The sequence below is a fragment of the Salvia hispanica genome, chromosome 1 (assembly GCF_023119035.1).
Source record: "Salvia hispanica cultivar TCC Black 2014 chromosome 1, UniMelb_Shisp_WGS_1.0, whole genome shotgun sequence".
Classification (NCBI taxonomy): Eukaryota; Viridiplantae; Streptophyta; class Magnoliopsida; order Lamiales; family Lamiaceae; genus Salvia; species Salvia hispanica.
Genome location: NC_062965.1, coordinates 1,576,095 through 1,596,976, shown reverse-complemented (window position 1 = coordinate 1,596,976; position 20,882 = coordinate 1,576,095). Strand labels below are relative to the sequence as shown.

Here is a 20,882-nt window from a genome sequence, read left to right as displayed (position 1 = left end):
AGACATTTGTGTACATTATTCTTGGAAGGGGGGAATTTGTCCCATATTCTAAACTTTAAGCCTGCATAATCTGACTTTTTCTGGTGATTAAAAAGAGGCCCAATTCAATTAGGAGTTGGTACATTTAAAAGAAATCTGAATATTTATAAACAGAAATTGAAATTTCCCGAAATGGATTGATAAACTCCATCACTTGCAAACATTAAGGGGGCGTTTGGAATTTTGGGGGAATCTGCCTAGTACGTTGAAGATATGTTTAATTTTAAGGGCATTTTTTATATCGGTTATAATAAAATTTTTGGCAGAAATTGGGAGATTAACTTTTCCCAAACACTACCTTACTTAAAGGGTAGGCAAAAAAAAGGGGGCCACCAAATTGAAGTTTTTGGAAGTTTGACTAATCTTAAAGGAAGGAAAGATTCGTAATCGGGGAGGAGGTGCATGGTAAAGAAGATGCTAAAAAAGAAAATATATTTCAAAAAACCAAAGTTATTTGTTTTGGGATTTATACATGGAGTGATGGTAGAGAAGATGGAACAAATGATGGGGGTATTGGGAAAGGGCTCCAACCTCATTCAAATCTGAAAAAAATTGGGGATATCAGGATTCAAAGGCATACGATTTAAACGGGTTGAGAAGATGGCAGTACGGATGGGCCTCAAGGATCTTTGGGGACCAATTTTATAACTTGATTGAAATAAATCTCTTTAGGTGCTCAGAAAATTTTGGAAATCCCAACGCTGGAGCACTTGCATAATCTCGTCTTTCATTTGAAAAGATTGAATAAGGTGAGGTTCATAAATGCCTCATTCAATCATTTTTAACATCACTCCCAAAAAGAAGAGTTAGATAGATTGGAATGTCTGCCAGAAAGGGTATTCAGTGACAATCAGAATCTCCATCTTTGGATATTAAAATTGTCGGGGTTGAGAAATTAAAAGGGTGGCGGGCACCCCCAAAACATCCGGAGTACTTGTATATTTGGGATTGTGAAAAAACTGAAGTCATTTAACCAAGTGGTGGAGCACGGCAATCCCGGGATCCTTCGTTTTGAGCATTAAAAGGGTGGAGAGCTGACTGAATTGCCGTGCCAAAAAGCCAGGGGTCGGGGCGCCTACAGTTGAGGATCTTAAATTGGAAGGGCTAGGGGCCAAAGAATCCCAACGCTAATTGACTGTTTTCCAAAAACATCTACTCGCCCCAGAGAATTGACATTCAAAGGTGTTCCTAAATTGATGGCTGCCAATAGTGGTACTGATAGTGTTGGGGGGATCTTAAAAAACTTGAAAGAATTAGATATAGATGTGAGTGTTGAATGGTCAAGAGAGGGGTTTGTGTTGGGCATTGCAGAGACCGTGGAAAGGGTGCTGCAAAAATGTTGCAAATCACTTACATGGTTAGAAGTGAAATGGGGGGAAAAAAAGTGGCTTCCCAATCAATTCAACATCTCACTCTTTCTTAATTGGTTAAAGTTGGGAATATAGGAGTAGAAGAATTGCCCCAATGGTTGGGGAACCTTCCTTTTCAGAAAGGCTACATCTATGGAATTGCAATAAGTTGAAGCGCCTGCCCCCCTTTTCATTGAATCACCCCCACTAAATTAGAAAATTTATATATTAGAGGTTGCCCAGAACTATGTATTGATTTGGGGTGGCGCAACCACCATCCCCCCCTCAAATTCGGGGGTCGATGGCCAACCCGTTTGAATGTTGTTGCAAGTAAGTATCATTTTTTTTATACCCGCCCAAAGGATATCTTTTATTTTTTTATATTGCCTGAGGTTTTACATTTATTTCCCAAAAATAATAAATTTGAAAATTTTAATATAAACTTATCCAATCAAATCAAAAAATAAACCCAAATTTAGAAATATTGCTAATATAAGATTTTTGTTGTTATATAGGTAAAGGTTTATGGAACTCGGGGGCTTAATAAGACAGATGGGGTCCGGATCATCGTTGTCGTCGTTGGGCCTGCCACTTTCCTGCAAGGAATTGAGGTCTGAAATCTTTTAAATGTTAATGTTACCCAGCTCGCTGGTTTGTGTTGTGCACCTTTTTTTTCATTGCTCATTGTTTTCTTTCATAAAACTTTGATAATATGAGAATCAATCGTGGGTTTTTAAACCCCAAAGGGGCCTTTGGGGGACGAGCCCGGGGCACCACGATTTGAACGAACAAACAAGGGAAAAAATAAACCCCGGGGGAGGTGCTAGGGGGATTTTCCAAAAACCGGGAAAGAGAAAAAAGTAATTAACTTTATTTTCAATGAATAAAAAAATACATATACCTCTAATTTTTAGAATACCAACTTGGGCCCCCAAAATAAAGATTGGAAAAAATAGCTAACTAAAATATAAGATATGTTAAATGGGGAAAATTAAAAGATATTGGGGGAAACTGGGGGGAAAAAGACAAAGGAAAACTTTTTAAAGGCATGAGGTCCCTATCGAGACGCGCTTTAAATTCATTGAGGGATTGGGCCACCCGGAAATTTGCTTTAATTCCGGGGCCCTTTATTGATTGGCTAGATGGCTAACTTGAGGTAAAACCAAATCATGGTATTATTACACACTAAGTAAATGTTACAAACCAAACCCCGACTGCTTAAGAACTCCTACCGAGAGTCCATCTTTTTTTCCGGGGGACCCCCACACCAGTAGCCGGGTTAGTCACAAAGAATTTTATCCCGAAGGGGTCTAAACAAAAGAGACTAAGTCGGGGAATCGGGCCCAAATCCAGTCACAAAGAATGACCGTACCAGGGCCCCGGGCCTCCCCAATCCTCACAAAAAAGTCACAAAGGGAGCACCGTTGAACGAATCAAACCAAGGGTCAAAAAGGGAAACCCCAGATCTCACCGGCCAACGACACCACCCGCCCCACACGCGACTACCCACACAAACCCCCGAACACAACCAAGAACACAAGACCCCCCCACCACACACCCAAACACTTCGGATTGGTCACGACTTAAAGCCCAAAACCCCTGAAAGAAAAGGAAACCAAGAAGTTGCCTAACTTTAAACTACACCGTAGAACTTTAGGAACCAGAATCATCGGGGGAAACCCGAAAGCTCGGAGAACCCGCAGGTTCCCAATCTTAGAGAAAGGGGGAGAGAAGAAGACGGTTTTGGGAAAAAGAGAGAGAGTTGAAACAGAAGACTAACCGGCCCTCTCATTAACAAACAAACACTCATCCAACCCGGAGCCATGATCCTGAGAAAAAAAGGGTAGATCGGGTTTTTTGACAACCCCCATCAAGCATTTCCTTCACCTGCCCCCAAATTTTATTCTTCGAAATAAGGATATCGGTATGGTCGAACATTTATCGGCTTTGAGTTTGGGAAAAGGTTAGCGAGATCAAAACCGGCCCGGGGAAGGCCACTTGGGAATTTAAAAAAATTCCTCATGCTCCCCGAAAGGCTGATCGCCCGTGGGAGGTCGTCCGGAAAAAATCACTGTTTTGGACTTTGAATCCGCAAGAGAGCGACTACCCCAAAAGCCCAAAAAAAGGCCTTCGAAAAACCCAAAGGGCCGCCCAATGGAGGAGATCTGCCGCGGCGCGCCATGCCGGAGGACCACCCGTTCCACCCCGACAAACTCCATCGACTTGTTGGGAAAAACGGGAGTCACACACCCAACGACTCCAGCCACTCCATACCCAAAACTACATCAAGGCCGTGAATCGGCAAATATGAAGGTCTACATGGAACAATGTTCCTTTATATTAAACGTGGTGGCCTTAGACATGTGGGAAACAATAACGATTCATCATTCCCCCCATAAACACGGGAAAGATTTTACCGTAAGAGGCAATTGGGGTTTCTCCGCCACCATGGGTGGAGGAAATCATGGGAGCTGCCCGTATCCACCAAGATCTGTACGCTTTCAGCACCAATTGTGCCTACCAAAATAATGGACTTGACGCCGTCTCCCGTCAATAGTGTGCATGTAAGAAAAGGGCGGATGTGATCACCTCATCGTTAATGGGGTCACCTTCCTCGACTGGATCATCCTCATCATCCTCAACACCCACATAAGCTAAGCGATGCTTGCACACATGGCCCGCAACCCATTTTTCCGGGCAATAGTAGCAGAGTCCCCCGCCTTCATTCCGCTTTCTCAGCGGCGGAGAAAAATAATCGATGTCTTAGAGCCCTCTGGTCGCGGTGGTGGCGGTCCCTGGCGGACCTGGGTGGCCGGCGATGCCTGGCTAGGACCCGATGGAGTGGTAAAAATGGCCCCAGGAGAGTCGCGTTGCTGCCACGGTCTGCGGCTCGCGCTGGGCGCTGGGTGCGCCAAGTCCCGGTGACACCCTGCGTCTGTCCGCCAAGGTGGCTGCCGCCGGGGTCAGCGGTTGATGGAGAAGCACCTCGTCTTGCACAGGTTGTTTTAGTCCAGCTCATACAAATCCAATAAAACATGATCAAGTAACCCAATGGCATTGTTTTGCAATTTCTCAAAGGCCAATTGATATTAAGAAACAGTACCTGTTTGATGGAGCTTTTTTATCAAGCCAATATGACTCGTATAGCACTGAGGGTTGAACCGTCGACGAACGTCATCCAAGAAGTCAAACCACGTAATATGCTCGTGACTGGAGCAGTAATTCCAAATCCAGTCGGCAACCACGGGGTCTAAAAGAGCGATGACGTAGTGCAAGCACTGGTTTTCCGGTGTGCCAATGTGGTCAAAATAAATTGGATGCCCCGAATCCAATTATTCACCTTTGTGCCATCGAAACAAGGAGGCTTCATTTGACACCCGAACGAGAGTGAGGATCCTGAAAATTGTGGCTACCGGTATGGCGGATGTCGGGGGGACCCAAACACGACAATGGGTTAACCATATGAGGCCGGCGCAACAGTGGGCGATTCGAACGCGATTGATGCTCAAGTCTTGCTGATACTGCGGCAATCTCGTTGTCATGGTCGTGGATTCAGAAAACCCATTCCGGCACAGTCTGAGGCACCGTTGAGGAGAAAAAGCGCCTATGGTGTGTGGCAGAGTAGACACCAATCCGAAAGAGGGTGTCGGTGTCGACGAGAAACCAGATGGAATCGGAACAGATTGGCTGACTGTCGGTGTCGGCGTATAGGTGAAGATTGGCATAGGGGCCGAACTAAGGGTGGATAGCTGAGTGCCGAACGGAGGGCTGGTGGCGGCCACCCTGGAAACATTTCCAGGGGCTCGCTCACATCCATTCGTGAACGAATTACGCTGACCGCGTCAGATGCTCTAACTGTAACATAATCGCCGACAACGGCGGTTGAGTGACCACCAGTGATGACGTCGTCGAGTGTGGTGCTGATGGTGTCCGTCCTGCTCGCCGCAGATTTGCCTGAAGCCATCGCACACGGTAGGGAGTATGAGAACTGGTAGAAAGCACCAGATGATGCGATGCGAGATGTATCGGGAATCCGATGACGGTAAAGGCCAAGGGTGGTTCGTTCGCAGAGGTCCTCTCCGTCGAACAGCCGCCTCCGCTAGGTTTTCTGCGTCAAAGGAGGGATAACTTGCAAGGAAAGAAAATATGCGATAGATAAAAGATAGGTAAATTATGATTTATTGATATTTGTCAATGCACAGAATCCCTATATATACTAAGGACCCTAGGTTTGGTTCGACTCGATCAATTCCGGGAAAGAACCAACAAGAAAACCCGAAATGGAGCTTATAATTACGCTCGACCCAATAAGCAAAAATAATAAAATAGTTTAAGCAAAAATACTAAATAATATTCCCAAAACTCTAAATAATCAAAAAAAGTGCTAAATATATTCAGCAAACTTCGTAGGCTTCTTCCTCTGCCTAACCGGATACCTTCGACTCTGTTCCTCCTCTTCCGACGTGGATAACTCTGACTTCTCCTCATTGCTGGGCTCCTCGCTGCCATCGTCTCTCACAAGTGGATCCTCTCGTGGGGTTGTAGGTAATGTACCCGTATCAGTATATGTCACAATGTGATATAAGAGTATATGAATGTAACACTCTGCTTCTCCGCCTGTTTCCATCTTTCAATGTGATATATACAATGCTTATTTCTGCCCTTTGCGAAAAAGGGCGAATAGGGGAGGCTAAGGATTTGATGGTGCAAATGGTGAACAATGAGTTGAGAAAGGAATAACAGTTGATATAAAAGTTTATCAGAATCAGGCGAGCTGCTGTTGAATCCATATCAGGATTCCGTGTTTCATTTCTGTGTGACTGATTGCTAACAAAAGTGAACAGAAGCCAAACGCGTCTCAAGAGCAGGAGAGAGGATCTCGTTTCTTCCATGGCAGAGGGAAACACGTGATGCCCTGAAACCAAGAAAGTGAAGGACCAACTCCAAGATGGAGGGTGGAGATACATAAAAGGTACTGCATCTGCTCTATGATGACGCCCACTGCATCTGCTCTATTGAAGTTCTGAGGTCACCCAAACTGTACCTATAACAACAAAAATCATAAGATTGGATGATTTAACTACAAAAGACTTGCAAAAAGCACATTGAATCCTGATGTAAAGTTGAATCTACTTATATTTTGGACATGATTCACCTTCTTGTTCTTGAAAAAGAAATTTATAATAAAATCTAACTGACGTTAGCTTCGACATGAAACAAGAAAAACTAACTTGGCTCTTCATCACCCTGTGACAGGAATGCAAGTCATGGTAGTCAACAATTCTAGAAATGTCAAATACAAATCTCCCATGATAGTTATTAAACATATTATTAAGGATGTAAATCAATACCTTGATGATATTAATAGTGAACTTTTTTGTACGAATAAACAAGGGAAGATTATACTTACAATTGAGCAACAGATCTAAAGCTTGTGACCATTAACGTAGATGATTGGTGCTGCGATTCAAGATCTTGTGCCTCTCAGAGTCAATCCGTAACTGTGGACAGTCGCGAATGTGCAACTCCTGTAATTTGGTGAGGCACTGCATTGAAGGAAGACTCTTCAAGTTTGTAAAATCTGATAGGCACAACCTTTTTAGAGATGAGAGCCCTCCAAACCATTTAGGCAATGCTTTTACTCCAACATCAAACAAACTGTACCTATAACAATAAAATCATTTACTACTATTAATATATTTCAATTAATTTATCTATGATTGGATGGTTCTATGTTAAAATTTTTACAATTTGGTAGTTTTTGAAATACATGCAAAACCGCAGGCAAGTTTTTGCTCCAAAATTGCTCTCGCACATCTCTGTTTCCTAACATAACTTGCAAGATACATACAAATCTACTCCACGGAAATTGTGAGATATCTTACTAGCTGATCAAAGCATTCTCCCGTAATCATACCCAAAAATCCATCACAGCCTACAATGATACACGTTATAGGGAGCTAATCTCACGAAAGCATGCCTACAAAACAGGATATTAGTATGTGAATACCTCCAAATACAGAGACTGCCAATAATATCTTCACATTAGACTCAAAATATTGCATCCTAATCAGGAAAGAAGCATTACCATATAATGCATCTCCTTTCTCCGCTCGATCAATCTCTGAAAGCAGCTTCACTTTCCGCCTCGTCTGTTCTGGAAATTGTTCAAAATTTACTGAGAAGACTACTTCATGGTTGAACCATACTAAGAAAAACAATAATGATTAAAATCATCAAACACATGGTATTCCACTAATTCCTACAACGAATCAAATCAATACCCCCAAATTTTCCACCAAAAACCACACTATCAAAAACAGAGGAAAAAAATACAATATAATTTCAAACGAAATGAAAAATTAACCGAGGAAAATCTACTCGTAGTTGATTGATTAGTTTGTTGATGGAAGCATCACACTAATCGGAATACTTATGGCGAGCGTGAGAGGGTTGGGGGATGCAAGGCACAAGCAAGAGTTCCTTATTCCCCGTCTTTTATAGTACTCCTTAGAAAGTTACAGCATGTAGTTTTAGTATGGCTCATTTATAATTCTCTATGATTTTCATTTATTAACATTGAAGAAAAAGGTGCACGGCACAAAGAAACAAATTTACAGAAGTAACCGTGAAATACACACAAACTGTACCTATAACAACAAAAATCATATACTATTGATTCATCTAAGATTGGTTCTATCTTAAAATTTTTACAACTTGGTGGTTCTAGAAATACATGTAAAACCTTCAATCATCAATACAATCAACCTTCATTCCTATGTGCTAACAATAAATCAAGAAAACTAAGATTCAAAAAGTATATATGTTCAGACGGGGGTGTGATCAATTGCTAACTTTCTTAAGTTGCTAACTTGCTAACTCATCAACGCAATGTATTAAAAATGTCAACACGGTCACGTTAAAATGTCAACACATGATTTTGTTGATCTTTAATATAATGTGTTGATATTATGTGTTGATATTTTAATGTGACCGTGTTGACATTTTTAATACACTGGATTGATGAGTTAGCAGAGTTAGCAACTTAAATAGTTAGCAATATAACGCACCCCTGTTCAGACGTCTCTTTAACACAATTCCTTGCAAATAAATATGATTAAATTCATCATGCAACATTACTCCTCCAATGATTCAAAAAAATATTCATCCACATAAACTGGTCTAATACATTTAGCGCGTCTCATCAAAATTTTATGAGAGAAAACAATGAAGAAAAAGGTGCACAACACAAACCAGCAGAGCTGGGTAAGATTAACATGTAGTAGAAGATTTAAGACCTCAATTCCTTAGCGCGTTGGTAACTGGGACGCCAGCGATGATGGCGACGACCCCACCTGTCTTACTGAAGTCATGAGTTCGCATAAACTATACCTATATAACAACAAAAGTCATTTATTACCAATATTTCTCAATTGATTTATCCATGATTCATAATTGCATAGTTTTATAATAAAATTTTCAAATTTAGTACTAGTTCTGAAATACAGGTAAAACTGCAGGCGATGTATAAAAAACAGAGAGCAGTCCATAGCTTCAATAAACTCTAGTTCTGAAACGGAATATGAAAAGAATATGATACTTACTTGCAACAACATTTAAACGGTGTTGCGCCACTCTGAATCGCTAGGTAGTTCCGGGCAATCTATAATCTCTTGAGTTAGGCACTTCAACGCAACCAAGAAGGGTAGACGCTTCAATTTGTTGCATCTACATAGAGATAAACATGTTAGATTGGACGGTTCTATCTTAAATCCGCAGGCGATCTACGAAAACAGAGAGCAGTACACAGATTCAATAAATTATTTTTTGAAACGGAATATGAAAAGAAAATGATACTTACTTGCAACAACATTCAAATGGGTTGCCCATCAACCTCGACTTCCAGGTGGGGATGGTGGTTGCGCCACTCCGAATCAATGCATAGTTCCGGGCAATCACTAATATATATACTTTCTAATTTGGTGAGGTGATTCAGTGCATCCACATAGGGCAGACGCTTCAACTTGTTGCAACTAAATAAAATTAAGCTTTTTAGAGATGAGAGGTTTCCCAACCATTGGAGCAATTCTTCTACTCCTATATTCTCTAACACTAACATATTAAGGGCAGTGAGATGTTGAATTGATTGGGGCATCCACCCCCAATTTTCCATCCCTTTCAATTCTAACCTGGCAAGTGAATTGCAACATCCACGCAACATCCTTTCCACAGTCTCTGCAATGCCAACACTATCCTCTATTGACCATTCTACACTCACATCTATCAGTAATGCTCTCAAGCTGCTAAGATCCCAACTCTCAACACTACCAATACTAGCAGCCATCAATTTAGGAACACCTAAAATCTTCAAATATGTGAGACGAGTAAATGATTTAGCGAGGCAGTCAATTAGCATTGGTAGATTCTTTAAGCTCCTTAATCCTTCCAAAACAATTTCATCAATCGTAGAAGTCCACGACTCTAGCATTTCACACGGCAATTCCACCAGCTCTCTGCAGTTTTCAATGATCAGCGCACGAAGAATCCCCTGTGATTGTCTTGCTCCGCCACTTGGATTCCCAATCGACTTCAGATTTTCACAATCCCGAATATACAACAACAACAGAGAATTGAGGGTGTCCAAGCCATCTGGTAATTCTCTCAACACACCACAGTTTGTAATTTCCAAAATTGAGAGATTCTGATTGTTAAGGAATAACCATTCTGGCAGACATTCCAATCTATCTAACTCTTTTATTTCGAGAGACATTAAATGATTGAAGCATTCATTTATGAGCCTCACCTTCTTCAATCCTTTCAAAGAAAGAGACTTGAGATTAAGCAAGTGCTCCAGCCTTGGGATTTCCTCGATTTCTGAGCACCCAATGAGTTTTATTTCAATCAAGTTGTCAAGTGGTACCCAAGATCCTTGAGGCCCATCACGTACGGCCATCTTCTCAGCCCATGTTGGAAATCTTATGCCTTTGAATCTTGAAATCTTCAACTTTTTCAGATTTGAATGAGGTTGGAGGCCTTCCAATACACTCTCATCATTCGTTTCATCTTCTCTACCATCACTCCATGTAAACGCCAAATCAAATAAGTTTAGTTTCTGAAATATATCTGCTTTCATAGCCTCTTCCTTATCAAGCACCATCTCCAGATCTTGAATCTCTAGTGATCCTTTGAGATTCTTCAAACTTCCAAGCTCTTCAATTTGGAAGCCCTTCTCTTTGCCTACTGTGAAGTAAGGGAGTGTACGAAGACTAGTTAATCTCCCAATCTCCGCCGGTAACTTTGTATGAGAATAGATATGAAGATGCCTTAAGTTAAACATATACTTCAACGTACTTGGCACATTCTTTAACTCCCAGCATGCTCTTAATGTTTGCAAGTGATGGAATTTACCAATCCATTTCGGCATGTTTACAATTTGTGTGCCATCAATATTCAGATTTCTCAAATGTACCAACTCCCTAATTGAATTAGGCAACTCTTTTTAATCACCGGAAAGAGTCAGATTATGCAGACATTGAAAGTTTGATAATATAGTACCAGGAATTCCACCTTTCAAGAATAATGTACGCAAATGCTTAGCAACATTTTTTGGAATGGGACTTGATTCTTCTTCAAGAAACTTGTATCGAATTACAATGCTGCCATCTGCATTATTGGCTAGGATTGAGGATGCAAGATCATGCACAAGATCATGCATCACACAATATAAAACATTTCCATAAATATCTTTCCATTGAACTTGCAACAAAGAATTCTGTAGAAGCACATTAAAAAACATGTTTCCCACAAACTCCATATAATTTCTTCGGCTTGGTTGAAGAAACTCTTCTCCCATCCATAGTTCAATCAACTCCTCCTTCTTGATCTCCCGACCTTTGGGGAAAATCGAACAAAACGTGAAGCACTTCTTGAGCCATGGTGAAGAGAGGTGATCATAGCTCAATTTCAGTATTTTTGAGATATTTTCACCTCCTTTAGCATCTGAAAACCAATTTTCATTGATGAAGCTCCACTCTTCTTCAGGCTTACCGCGAAGCACTCCCCCGACTACATTAGCAGCTAAGGGCATACCCTGACATCTTTTAGCAATCTTTCTTCCAATCATCTCTAATCGTGATGGAACTTCACCATTTTCATCAAAAGTTTTGACTTTGATTATAGACCAACAATCTTCATCTGATAAGCCATTCAAATGATGAATATGAAATGGGTTAACAATGGAAGCAACATTTTCACTCCTGGTGGTGACGATAATGCCATTTCCTTTAGTAGAAGTAACTCCCAGTACGGAGTTTATAAAGCCTTCCCATTTCGAAACATCATCATTCCAAACATCATCAAGAACAAGGAGATAAGTTTTACCCTTGAGAGCTTCTTGAAGCTTTTCTAGGATATCATCTCTGCTCTCAACTCTAGCCTTGAGAGCTTTTTGAGTTTTTTCCAAAATATCATCGCTGTTCTCAACTCCATCACTAGCCTTTTTAGTCACCTTATAAAGTATTTTGTTGAAAAGACTAATTGCGTCAAAAGTTTGAGAAACATGAACCCAAATTAGTGATCCGAATCGAGCCTTTACCCTTTCATGATTAAAGACTTTTCTAGTCAACGTAGTTTTCCCCATACCCCCCATTCCCACTAGAGCAAGGCTTGAGAACACCCTTTTCTCTTCCACTGGGGGTTTCTGAGTGAGAATGTCAACTAGTTTAGGCAGATCCTCATCTCTTCCAATAAAGATTGGATCAAGACTGAACGAATCCGTCTCGACGGAAGTATGAGCAACAGCGGAGCAGGTGCATTCACAACCATGCTTTGAATGCCAAGATCTGTTGCTCTTTTGTTCATAGACTCAAAATTAGCATTGATTTGTTTGATTGTGTGAGCCATATCATGCCGACGCAAAATGCCATTAAAGGATGAGAAGCATGATAGTACCTTATCCTTGGATGATTTCATTTTCTTCACTTTTTTGTGGAGAAGATGATAGCTGAGTTCATCCAAGATATTTTCAGCATCGAAAGCCACGGCTTCAAGCTCCCTCAACCATAGCTTGACGGCATCTTGGGTGATGGATTTCTTCTCAGCATCATTCAAGTAGGCTTGAATCATCCCCAATGTCCTCTGCAGCTGCTGGGCATCTTCATCGAAACTTCGAAGTAAAGAGTACTCTTCACTAAAAAGGTTGATGAGGTTTTGGAGAAGAACTTCAATGGATGCTGAAGACACTCCTTCCATGGTTTTGAAGAGAGAGATAGAAATGAAGAATGTCTGTAAACTTGTGGATGATGTGCTAATATTTTCTATCCTGTATTATAATTCTCACTGATCAATAATCAATTGTGGCCCACCCTTTTGCATGATTGGTTTGGAATATAAAGGTGAGCAATCTTATCCTAACGTTGGTATATTCTTATGCTGACAGATGCAAGTAAAATTTCATTTTACTAAGAATGACTATTTACTTGTCCTTCTAAATGTTAAATCTTATCAATTAGATTACGAGATCTAGTGGTTGAAATAATGCCACATAGATTATATTTTAAATTAAAAAATTAGTAAATAAATTTTAAAGGTATTAATGTCAATTCTTATATATAGTAGTTAAAATAAAGAGTGATGGTCAATTTTGGTTCAAAATATGTGACCAAAATACAAATTTGGTCTAAAACATTTGCTTTTTGAAAAATATGTCCATAACAAATGAAAATGTCGCTGAAGTAGTCTTTTGTTTATGGTACAGGCAAAAAACTAATGGTCAATGATAATTGCACAGTGGCATAACCGTTAGTTTTTTGACTGAATCGTGACAAAAGGACTACTCCGATAAGGATTTCATTTTTATGGACCTATTTTTCAAAAAGTGAATATTTTGGACCAAATTCGTATTTTGTTCATATGTTTTGGACCAAAATTGACAATTCTAAAATTAATCATTTTCCCTCTCCTCAAACAATTCCAACAAGGATTTCGACCTGTTTTTCAAAAAGTGAATATTTTGGACCAAATTCGTATTTCGTACAAATGTTTAGGACCAAATTTTGACTACTCTAAAATTAATCATTTTCTCTCTCCTCAAAATTATCTAAAAAATTTAAGTTTACTTAACTCTCTTGATTTAAATTATTTTTTTGTAAAAAATATATCAAATTAAAGGAAATTCGTAAGGATTCTAACGAGATCTCAATTGCATATATTCTGACAATAATCGGATGATGAAATTTTATAATTTTTATTTAATTTTCGTATATGTTGATAAACAAATTTTATATCAATAAATGCATCAATCAATCTCAATATAATGCTTGTACAATACAGTAAAACTCCGTGTTAATATTTTCTAGCACTTAGGTTAACATTCTCATGTCACTGTGTTGATATTTTTAATACACTGTTGATATAAAAATCCATGAAAATTATTACGTTATAACATCATTTTGTTGATATTTTATCTACTATTTATTGAAATCCGTGAATTCTAATCTCATTCACTCATTTTAAGATCCAGGGATGTAGGATTAGTGTTGTAGATTGAATACTATATGTGATAGGGACTCGGACTCGAGTCCATCCAACCATGCTCACCCTATCAGCCCGTCGACAACAATCTCAGGCAGCCCAGCCCAGCAAGGATGAAACAACCCTAGATTCACACCCTGCCAAATCCCAACGATATCACAATATATCTCTTATCTAAGTCTAGGGATTTTGTGCATCAATCACAAATCCTTAACCCGTATCTTTTTATATTTATGTTATTGAGTAATTTAGATTCTATAAATTAGTCATATGTTTAGCATAATTATCATTGAGAAATATGAATTAACTTCTATTCTCATTCTTGGTTCCGAAACCCTAGCACTTCAACTAGGTGTGTTTTATTCTTCGATCAATCTCCGTCGTACGCGTGCTCTTTTTGCATCGATAGAACCTCACGTTCTATCAATTGGTGCTTCCATTGATTACTCTTCTCCCACCATAATCAAATTCTCTCAAATTCATGTCCACTATTGAAACCCTAGCTTTTGATGCTTGAACACCTTCATTCACACGCATAAACATATCCTTCTCAAAATATAATGTCTTTTCACAAGGAATCACAACAGCACCACCTATCCATCGATGATATGCTCTTGGAATTACAACGAATGATCAAAGCTCAAAATCAAGCCTTGGTGGAAAATTTTGAGCGGCAAACGCTGATCGAAGAGGCTCTGGGCAGCCTTGCCGAGCGCTCACCTCCGCATCAGAGACCGAAGGAGCCGCCGGACCAACAGCCGGTCATGACACCACAGCGGGGCTGGTCTCTTCCACCGTCGGTCACAAACCCACCGCTGGGTATCAAACCCTGGGCCGTACCACGCTTCCGCCACGAGCCACCACGTTTCGATGGAGATAATGCCCCAGAGTGGATCCGTAAGATCCAGAGGTACTATAACCACCACTACACACCACTAGAGGATCGTCTTTATCTGACACAATATTTATTCGATCATCCGGCGTCAGATTGGAGAGAATATTGGGTGGAAACTAACAAAGACAAGAGTTGGGATGAATTTTTATTGGCCGTAAAGCATCGGTTTGATCCCGAATTCTATAAGCCCTATACGGCGACTGTCTCATTTGAGCCTTTTAGGTGGAATGGAGGGACCAGCCGAGACCAGCGACAACCCATACGCACAACGGCGTACCCTATTGCGAACCAGGAGCCTGATAGCCAGCTACTTCATCGACTTGAGGAAGTCAAGCAGACAATTATGGTCATTGAGGAGCACAAAGCAGATGGCGATCACATTGAACAAACTTGTAGTGAAGCGTTGCATATGGCTAGTGAAATCATCGTTGGTGACGATGTAAAGGGCGTCGGATATGACACCGAGCAAGCTACGCAAGTTCAGGCTCTTACTAAGCCCATTCTGCCAAGAGAAGGCTCGAGGGATCGAGTGGATGAAGAAATAGTGAACAAGGGTGTTTCACCAGATTTAGGTGCTCAAAGCGGTGTATCCGAAGCTATAATGTCTAGTTCCTTTAATGCGAATTCCCTGGGTCAGACCGATCCTGTGGAGGAGGTATTGCCTACATGGGATCCTGGGGATTCCGCTGGAAACTCTTGTTTTGAGACGAAAGAGGAGCGCAATGTGGAGTACTCTGCTTGCTTCGATGCCACAAGTGATGGTGATGGTGCTTCTCTTTCCATTGAATATGCTTATTGTATTACAGATCCAAAATATGCAGCAGGTCCGAAACCATTATTTAGTGATGGTAGGAAGTTTTGCCTAGAGCCGAATACTTTGCTAGGTGTTGGTTATCAATACTTGTTCAGATTGGAACAAACACTCACCGCCGATGGTCGCTCAATCCCTCCGCGTGACGAGCCAGTGATATTGGGCAGAGTCCCTATCACAGTCTTGAGAGTGATGCCTCCCCGATCAACTAACTCATCTTTTGAAATGTTCCAAAATTCTGTGGCTGCCCCTGGCGATGATTCCATGGCACTAAGAGGAGGCCTGAAGGTTCCAATGGATAGAGAAGTGGTGAACATAGGAGTTTTATTGGATTTAGGAGTTTCACTCCACAAGAAGGTAGAGAAGGGATTACCATCTACATGGGATCCTGGGGATCTTGTTGGTACCTTGTGTTTCGTGATGCTAGCCGAGAAAAATACATCCGGATATTTCAACATATGTAGTGGGCACATACAGCTATCTGCTTTGGAAATGATTAAGTTGGATATGATTAAGTTGAATCAGGGAAAAGAAATTACAGTTGGTTTGTGGACCGAAAATTATGGGACCTCGACGGAACTTGAGCTTGGTGTTGAATGGCAAGCAGAGAAGGAAGCTCTTGATATCGTTGTATGGAGAGGCAATGCGACTATGTTCCCTAAAGGATGGAATACTTCTATAAGTAGGAAGTGTTTGAAACCAAGAGTTCTCGCACGAAATGGTTCAAGAGAAGTTCTCGTTGTTGAAACAAATAAAGAATCAGAAGATGCAGGTCATGAGGAACTTGTTCACAAATTAGAGGAAGAGAATAGGGAGTGGAAAGAAGAGACCATCGTGTCCCCTTTGATAACAGATAAGCCAAATGTTATCCACGAAGGGCAGCGATGTTCAAATTTGCATAAATCTGCTCCAACATGGTTGCCCCCACTCCTAGATATTGAGAAGCGAGAAGCTGCACACCAGTTATGCTCACATTATACTCTTCTCACCACCACCTGGCAGCTCCACATCTTATCAATGTTCTTCGCAACTATTTTGACTTCCACCTTGAGGGCAAGGTGGATTTTAACCGCGGGGGAGTTGATAGGGACTCGGACTCGAGTCCATCCAACCATGCTCACCCTATCAGCCCGTCGACAACAATCTCAGGCAGCCCAGCCCAGCAAGGATGAAACAACCCTAGATTCACACCCTGCCAAATCCCAACGATATCACAATATATCTCTTATCTAAGTCTAGGGATTTTGTGCATCAATCACAAATCCTTAACCCGTATCTTTTTATATTTATGTTATTGAGTAATTTAGATTCTATAAATTAGTCATATGTTTAGCATAATTATCATTGAGAAATATGAATTAACTTCTATTCTCATTCTTGGTTCCGAAACCCTAGCACTTCAACTAGGTGTGTTTTATTCTTCGATCAATCTCCGTCGTACGCGTGCTCTTTTTGCATCGATAGAACCTCACGTTCTATCAATATGTATTTTAATATGACTCTAGAACCTAATACTTATAAAAAAAACTATTATAAATAGGAAAATTGGTCTCTAAAACCATGAACTTAGCCTAAAATTTGGTAATTCGCATGAACTTTGAAATCGGTATATAATATCACGAACTTTGTATTTTGTTTAGTATTTCCCATGACATGTCTATTACTATATTTGACTAGCTTAGGAGGCTTTTTCATCATACTTCACACAATTAAATCAACGTTATTTTTAACGTGACTTTTTATCTCACATGTTATGAACTTAAAAACTGGTTTCAAATATTATAAAACATATCACAGTTGCCTACATTAAATAAGATTTTGATGAAAATATCTTATTTGAGTGAGTTTGAGAAATACCAAACAAAATGCAAAATTCGTAATATTATATAACAATTTCAAAGTTTATGAAAATACCAAATTTTAGGCAAAGTTCATGATTTTAGAGACCAATTTCTCGTATAAATATGTATAGGTTTGGAATATCATCACTTTCAGCAGTGTGGTTAGAGTCCGCACAAGGCAAGTAAATTCTTTGTTTTTGTACTTCATAAAATTTAACATTAAATGTGAATTGCAAGAAAACAATTATAATTAATAGATATTAAAAAAACAGACCATTATGGAATACATTAAATCATAAAATTACATTTTATTGACAGCTGAAACTACATAATTGAAATTCTAAATTATACAGTACATTCTTAAAAGCCAAAAAATACATAATCGTAATCATAAAATCACTTGTGGTTTGACCAGAGTGTACCTAACTTTGTTCGACTAAAGCGTGCTGCGCGGATCGTGGATAATTTTTCATTCCAGTGAAGTAACTTCTCTACGAAACATATCTTCCCCCCATCGCACGTAACTTCTTGTTCGAACTTCAAGAGTCTGCGGGGATTTCGAACTTTTATCGGCTTGTTTAATTCACGAAATAAGGTGATTAACACCCTCATCGGTCAAACTGATATCGCCAGCGCCATAATTAGGATTCATAATTTGCTAGAGCAAACAGAGCAACAAAAAATCATGAAGAAGTTCATGAAATGTGTGAAACATGAAATGGATTGTGTTAACCTATGTCGAATCATTGACAATATAGAGAATGAGAATCTGTCAAATATTCACACACCAAATGTTCATGTTGAGAGAATTTTGGATAAGACCTTAACATCAGCTCAAGAGGATCCTTGCCACATTAGCAGCCCAAGTTGGAAATATATTCTGTTGATGTTGAAAGGAAGAGAGCAATCGGATGAGAGCACTCTCCGATGTTCTTGATGCAATGCTGCACTCTCCCACGTTTATGAGGCAGTTACTCCATGAGGAAGTTTTTCCACTTGTAGTTATTATATATAGATGTATTTCTGATCATGTAAATCATCAAGCTATAATGATTTCTTGCTTTATTATGTTTTTTGGCTGCTATCCTTTTAGGGATTGGAGATGATAATAGTAGAAAGGGTTTAGAAGTAAAAAAGAGTATAAAAATCAAAATTTTGACTTTGATATTTTGTCTTACTTTTGTGTTTTATAATTTCTTTGTTTAGACCCAGAGGATCTTTCTTTTATTCCGCTCGTTTTGAGGGCGTAAATTTGAGTGTGATTGGCGGGGATACTTAAAGGTCTTGTAATATTGAACAGATTCAGTGATCTTGTTTATTTCTTTTTTAAAATCCCGCGGGGGAGATTTTGGGCTCTCTTGTACAAGAAAAAAGAGGTCTCGTAATTAGTGAACCTAGCGTCCCCCTCAGGGTATCAGCCGGGGGGGATTAGTCTAGCACGCCGATCGTTTAAGGGGGTGGGGGGAACCCCCCAGGGATTCCTGGGTAAATGCCAATCTTTTTCTTGTTTTAATTTTGTTTAGTCCCAACTATGTTGGGCTTTGTTTCGGGAAGGTTTTGGGCAAGGACTTAGACCCGGTTTTTCCGTGTTGCCCCCGGTTCATCTCGTGATCGGATCTAAAGTCATTTACCCACCAAGCATTTTTTCGCCCCGGACCCCCTGCGCCCCCCGAAGGGGGGAAATTTGGAGGGGATACCGCCTTGTCGGATCCAAGGATTTGAGTCTTTTTCCCTTGTGTAAAACCCCTTTTGGTCCGTTCTGTTTTTGTGGTAGCCCCTTTTTCCCCGTGTGGTTCCGTGTTTTTTCGCCCCCTGTTTTTGCAAATTTTCTTGTTAAAATGTTAACCCCGTTGGTTGGTTCCTTACAATGGAAAAAAATGATTTTGCTTTTGGGGAAACAAATGAAATGTGGATTCAACAAAAAGTGTTAAAATTTTGTTGAGGGTCCTTGCCTTCTCCTTTCAGATAAAATTTAATGAATAATTGGGGGTACTTTGTGTTAAATCTACCCGATTCCTGATTGGGGAGTTGATCTGGAATCTCCAAAAATGGGGAAAATTACTTGATATCGTATCCGAAACCCCCTGTTTTGGGATGTATTTCTTGAAAAATTGTTTAAATTTATTTTGATCTTGCAAAGACATTGATGACAATGGGATAGGTTTCGGGTTAGTTGTTTAAGATGGGGTGATAAGACTATAGATGAATACACAAGTATACCCCCGATGAATGCCCCCCACCCCTATAGTGATGTTAAGTGCCATTGATGGGAGACTCGCCCTCTAGACCTAATTATTACCCGAAATCCAAGAACTTGAGCGGAAAGGTCCATAAGAATGTTATAATAAGGTGTTGAATTTAGGGAAATCTAAATCTGAGGGGGAGAACCGAGGGTTGGGAAAATTTCCCTACCCCCTGGGAAAAAAGTTTAGGTCTAAAAGCGGGACCCTAAACCTAAATGTTTCAACCGGGGATGTTGGGCCTATAAAAGAGCACTAAACCTAAAAAGAATAAGTTCCCAACAACAACCCCCAGGGTTAAAATTGCTGTTTTTGCTATGAAAATAAATGATTCTATTTTTAGGGCATGATCTGAATTTGTGCCCCCCCCGATGCCCTTTTTCTTCAAAAATGGGAAATTTTGATGTACTTATCATGGAGCCCTTTTTAAGGAGGTTTTTTTCCGAGCAAAAACCGTAACAAGATTTTTGTGTCAAGGCGAACAAAAATGTGAAATTTTTGGTTTTCCCCCCCGGGTGTTTGAATTTTGAAAAGGGTTATGTCCCCCCAAAAGGATGTGGGAATGTTCGATCTAGCTATAATTTGATTTTTGTACCGCTTAAAAAGGTAGGGGGGGAAAGGGGAGAAGGGTTGCATGAAAATTTCGAGGTTCCGGTCTTTTAAAAGCTGGAAGGGGCCCGATGTGTAATGCCTTTGCGGACAAAGCTTATGCTAATGTAGTTAAACCAGGAACCATTTTGGGCATAATGGTTAGGTCATAAAAGGAAAAGGTCGGGACCCCAAAAACAGCTTTTTTTTCGATAATGATGCCCAAAGGAGGCCTTTTTCGTGATTCTTTTGCCGGGTAAACAACCGAGTTTCTTTCCCTAATACCCCTACTCCCCTAAAGGGAGTAAATGTATTCTTTTCGCAAGGATGGGGGGTCCCCTCTATCCTCTCACTGGTTGTTTACTTCTTATCTGATTGATGATTTCTCAAAAAAAGGGGTTTTTTTATGAAATTCGATTTTTTTGAAAAATTTAAAACATGGAAAATCTTGTTTGAAACTCAAACGGTTTAAAAGTTTAAAAGGCTATTAGATCGATAAGGGCCGAGTTCCAATAATCGAGGATGATTTATGTGATGTTTTGGAATTAAAAGACATAAAAATTTGCCTTATACCCCCAAAAAATGGGG

General features: G+C 40.0%; 2 protein-coding genes and 1 long non-coding RNA gene across 9 annotated transcripts; all 3 read right to left on the bottom strand.

Moving 5' to 3' along the window:
- Nucleotides 1-6,113: 6,113 nt before the first annotated feature.
- LOC125222518 lies at nucleotides 6,114-6,840 on the bottom strand. Its single transcript, XR_007176572.1, has 2 exons — nucleotides 6,799-6,840; nucleotides 6,114-6,432 (listed from the first exon to the last, which is right to left on the bottom strand). It is a non-coding gene; the product is annotated as an uncharacterized LOC125222518 (long non-coding RNA).
- Nucleotides 6,841-6,850: 10 nt separating this feature from the next.
- On the bottom strand, nucleotides 6,851-12,667 carry LOC125222447 (disease resistance protein RGA2-like). Of its 7 annotated transcripts, XM_048125120.1 has the most exons (7): nucleotides 9,578-12,667; nucleotides 9,250-9,421; nucleotides 8,993-9,116; nucleotides 8,687-8,780; nucleotides 7,477-7,545; nucleotides 7,274-7,368; nucleotides 6,851-7,052 (listed from the first exon to the last, which is right to left on the bottom strand). In XM_048125120.1, the coding sequence occupies exons 1-2, from the start codon at nucleotides 10,810-10,812 to the stop codon at nucleotides 9,262-9,264; spliced, it is 1,395 nt and encodes a 464-aa protein (XP_047981077.1). In that variant the 5' UTR covers nucleotides 10,813-12,667; the 3' UTR covers nucleotides 6,851-7,052; nucleotides 7,274-7,368; nucleotides 7,477-7,545; nucleotides 8,687-8,780; nucleotides 8,993-9,116; nucleotides 9,250-9,261. The 7 variants fall into 7 exon arrangements, with proteins under 7 accessions (XP_047981077.1, XP_047981053.1, XP_047981036.1 ...); XM_048125096.1 differs by having other exon boundaries at nucleotides 7,477-7,596; nucleotides 9,250-12,667; XM_048125079.1 differs by having other exon boundaries at nucleotides 7,159-7,368; nucleotides 9,250-12,667.
- Nucleotides 10,888-12,638, bottom strand: LOC125211435 (putative disease resistance protein RGA3). Its single transcript, XM_048111229.1, has 2 exons — nucleotides 12,339-12,638; nucleotides 10,888-12,237 (listed from the first exon to the last, which is right to left on the bottom strand). The coding sequence occupies exons 1-2, from the start codon at nucleotides 12,636-12,638 to the stop codon at nucleotides 10,888-10,890; spliced, it is 1,650 nt and encodes a 549-aa protein (XP_047967186.1).
- Nucleotides 12,668-20,882: the final 8,215 nt, after the last annotated feature.

What these genes read in the sequence shown, in the direction of transcription:
- LOC125222447 (XM_048125096.1), bottom strand. Translation starts at nt 10,812, where the DNA reads ATGCCGAAATGGATTGGTAAATTCCATCACTTGCAAACATTAAGAGCA.
- LOC125211435 (XM_048111229.1), bottom strand. Translation starts at nt 12,638, where the DNA reads ATGGAAGGAGTGTCTTCAGCATCCATTGAAGTTCTTCTCCAAAACCTC. An exon ending in TGAAATCATCCAAGGATAAG is followed by an intron (nt 12,238 to 12,338) that starts GTACTATCATGC and finishes TATGAACAAAAG; the next exon opens with AGCAACAGATCTTGGCATTC.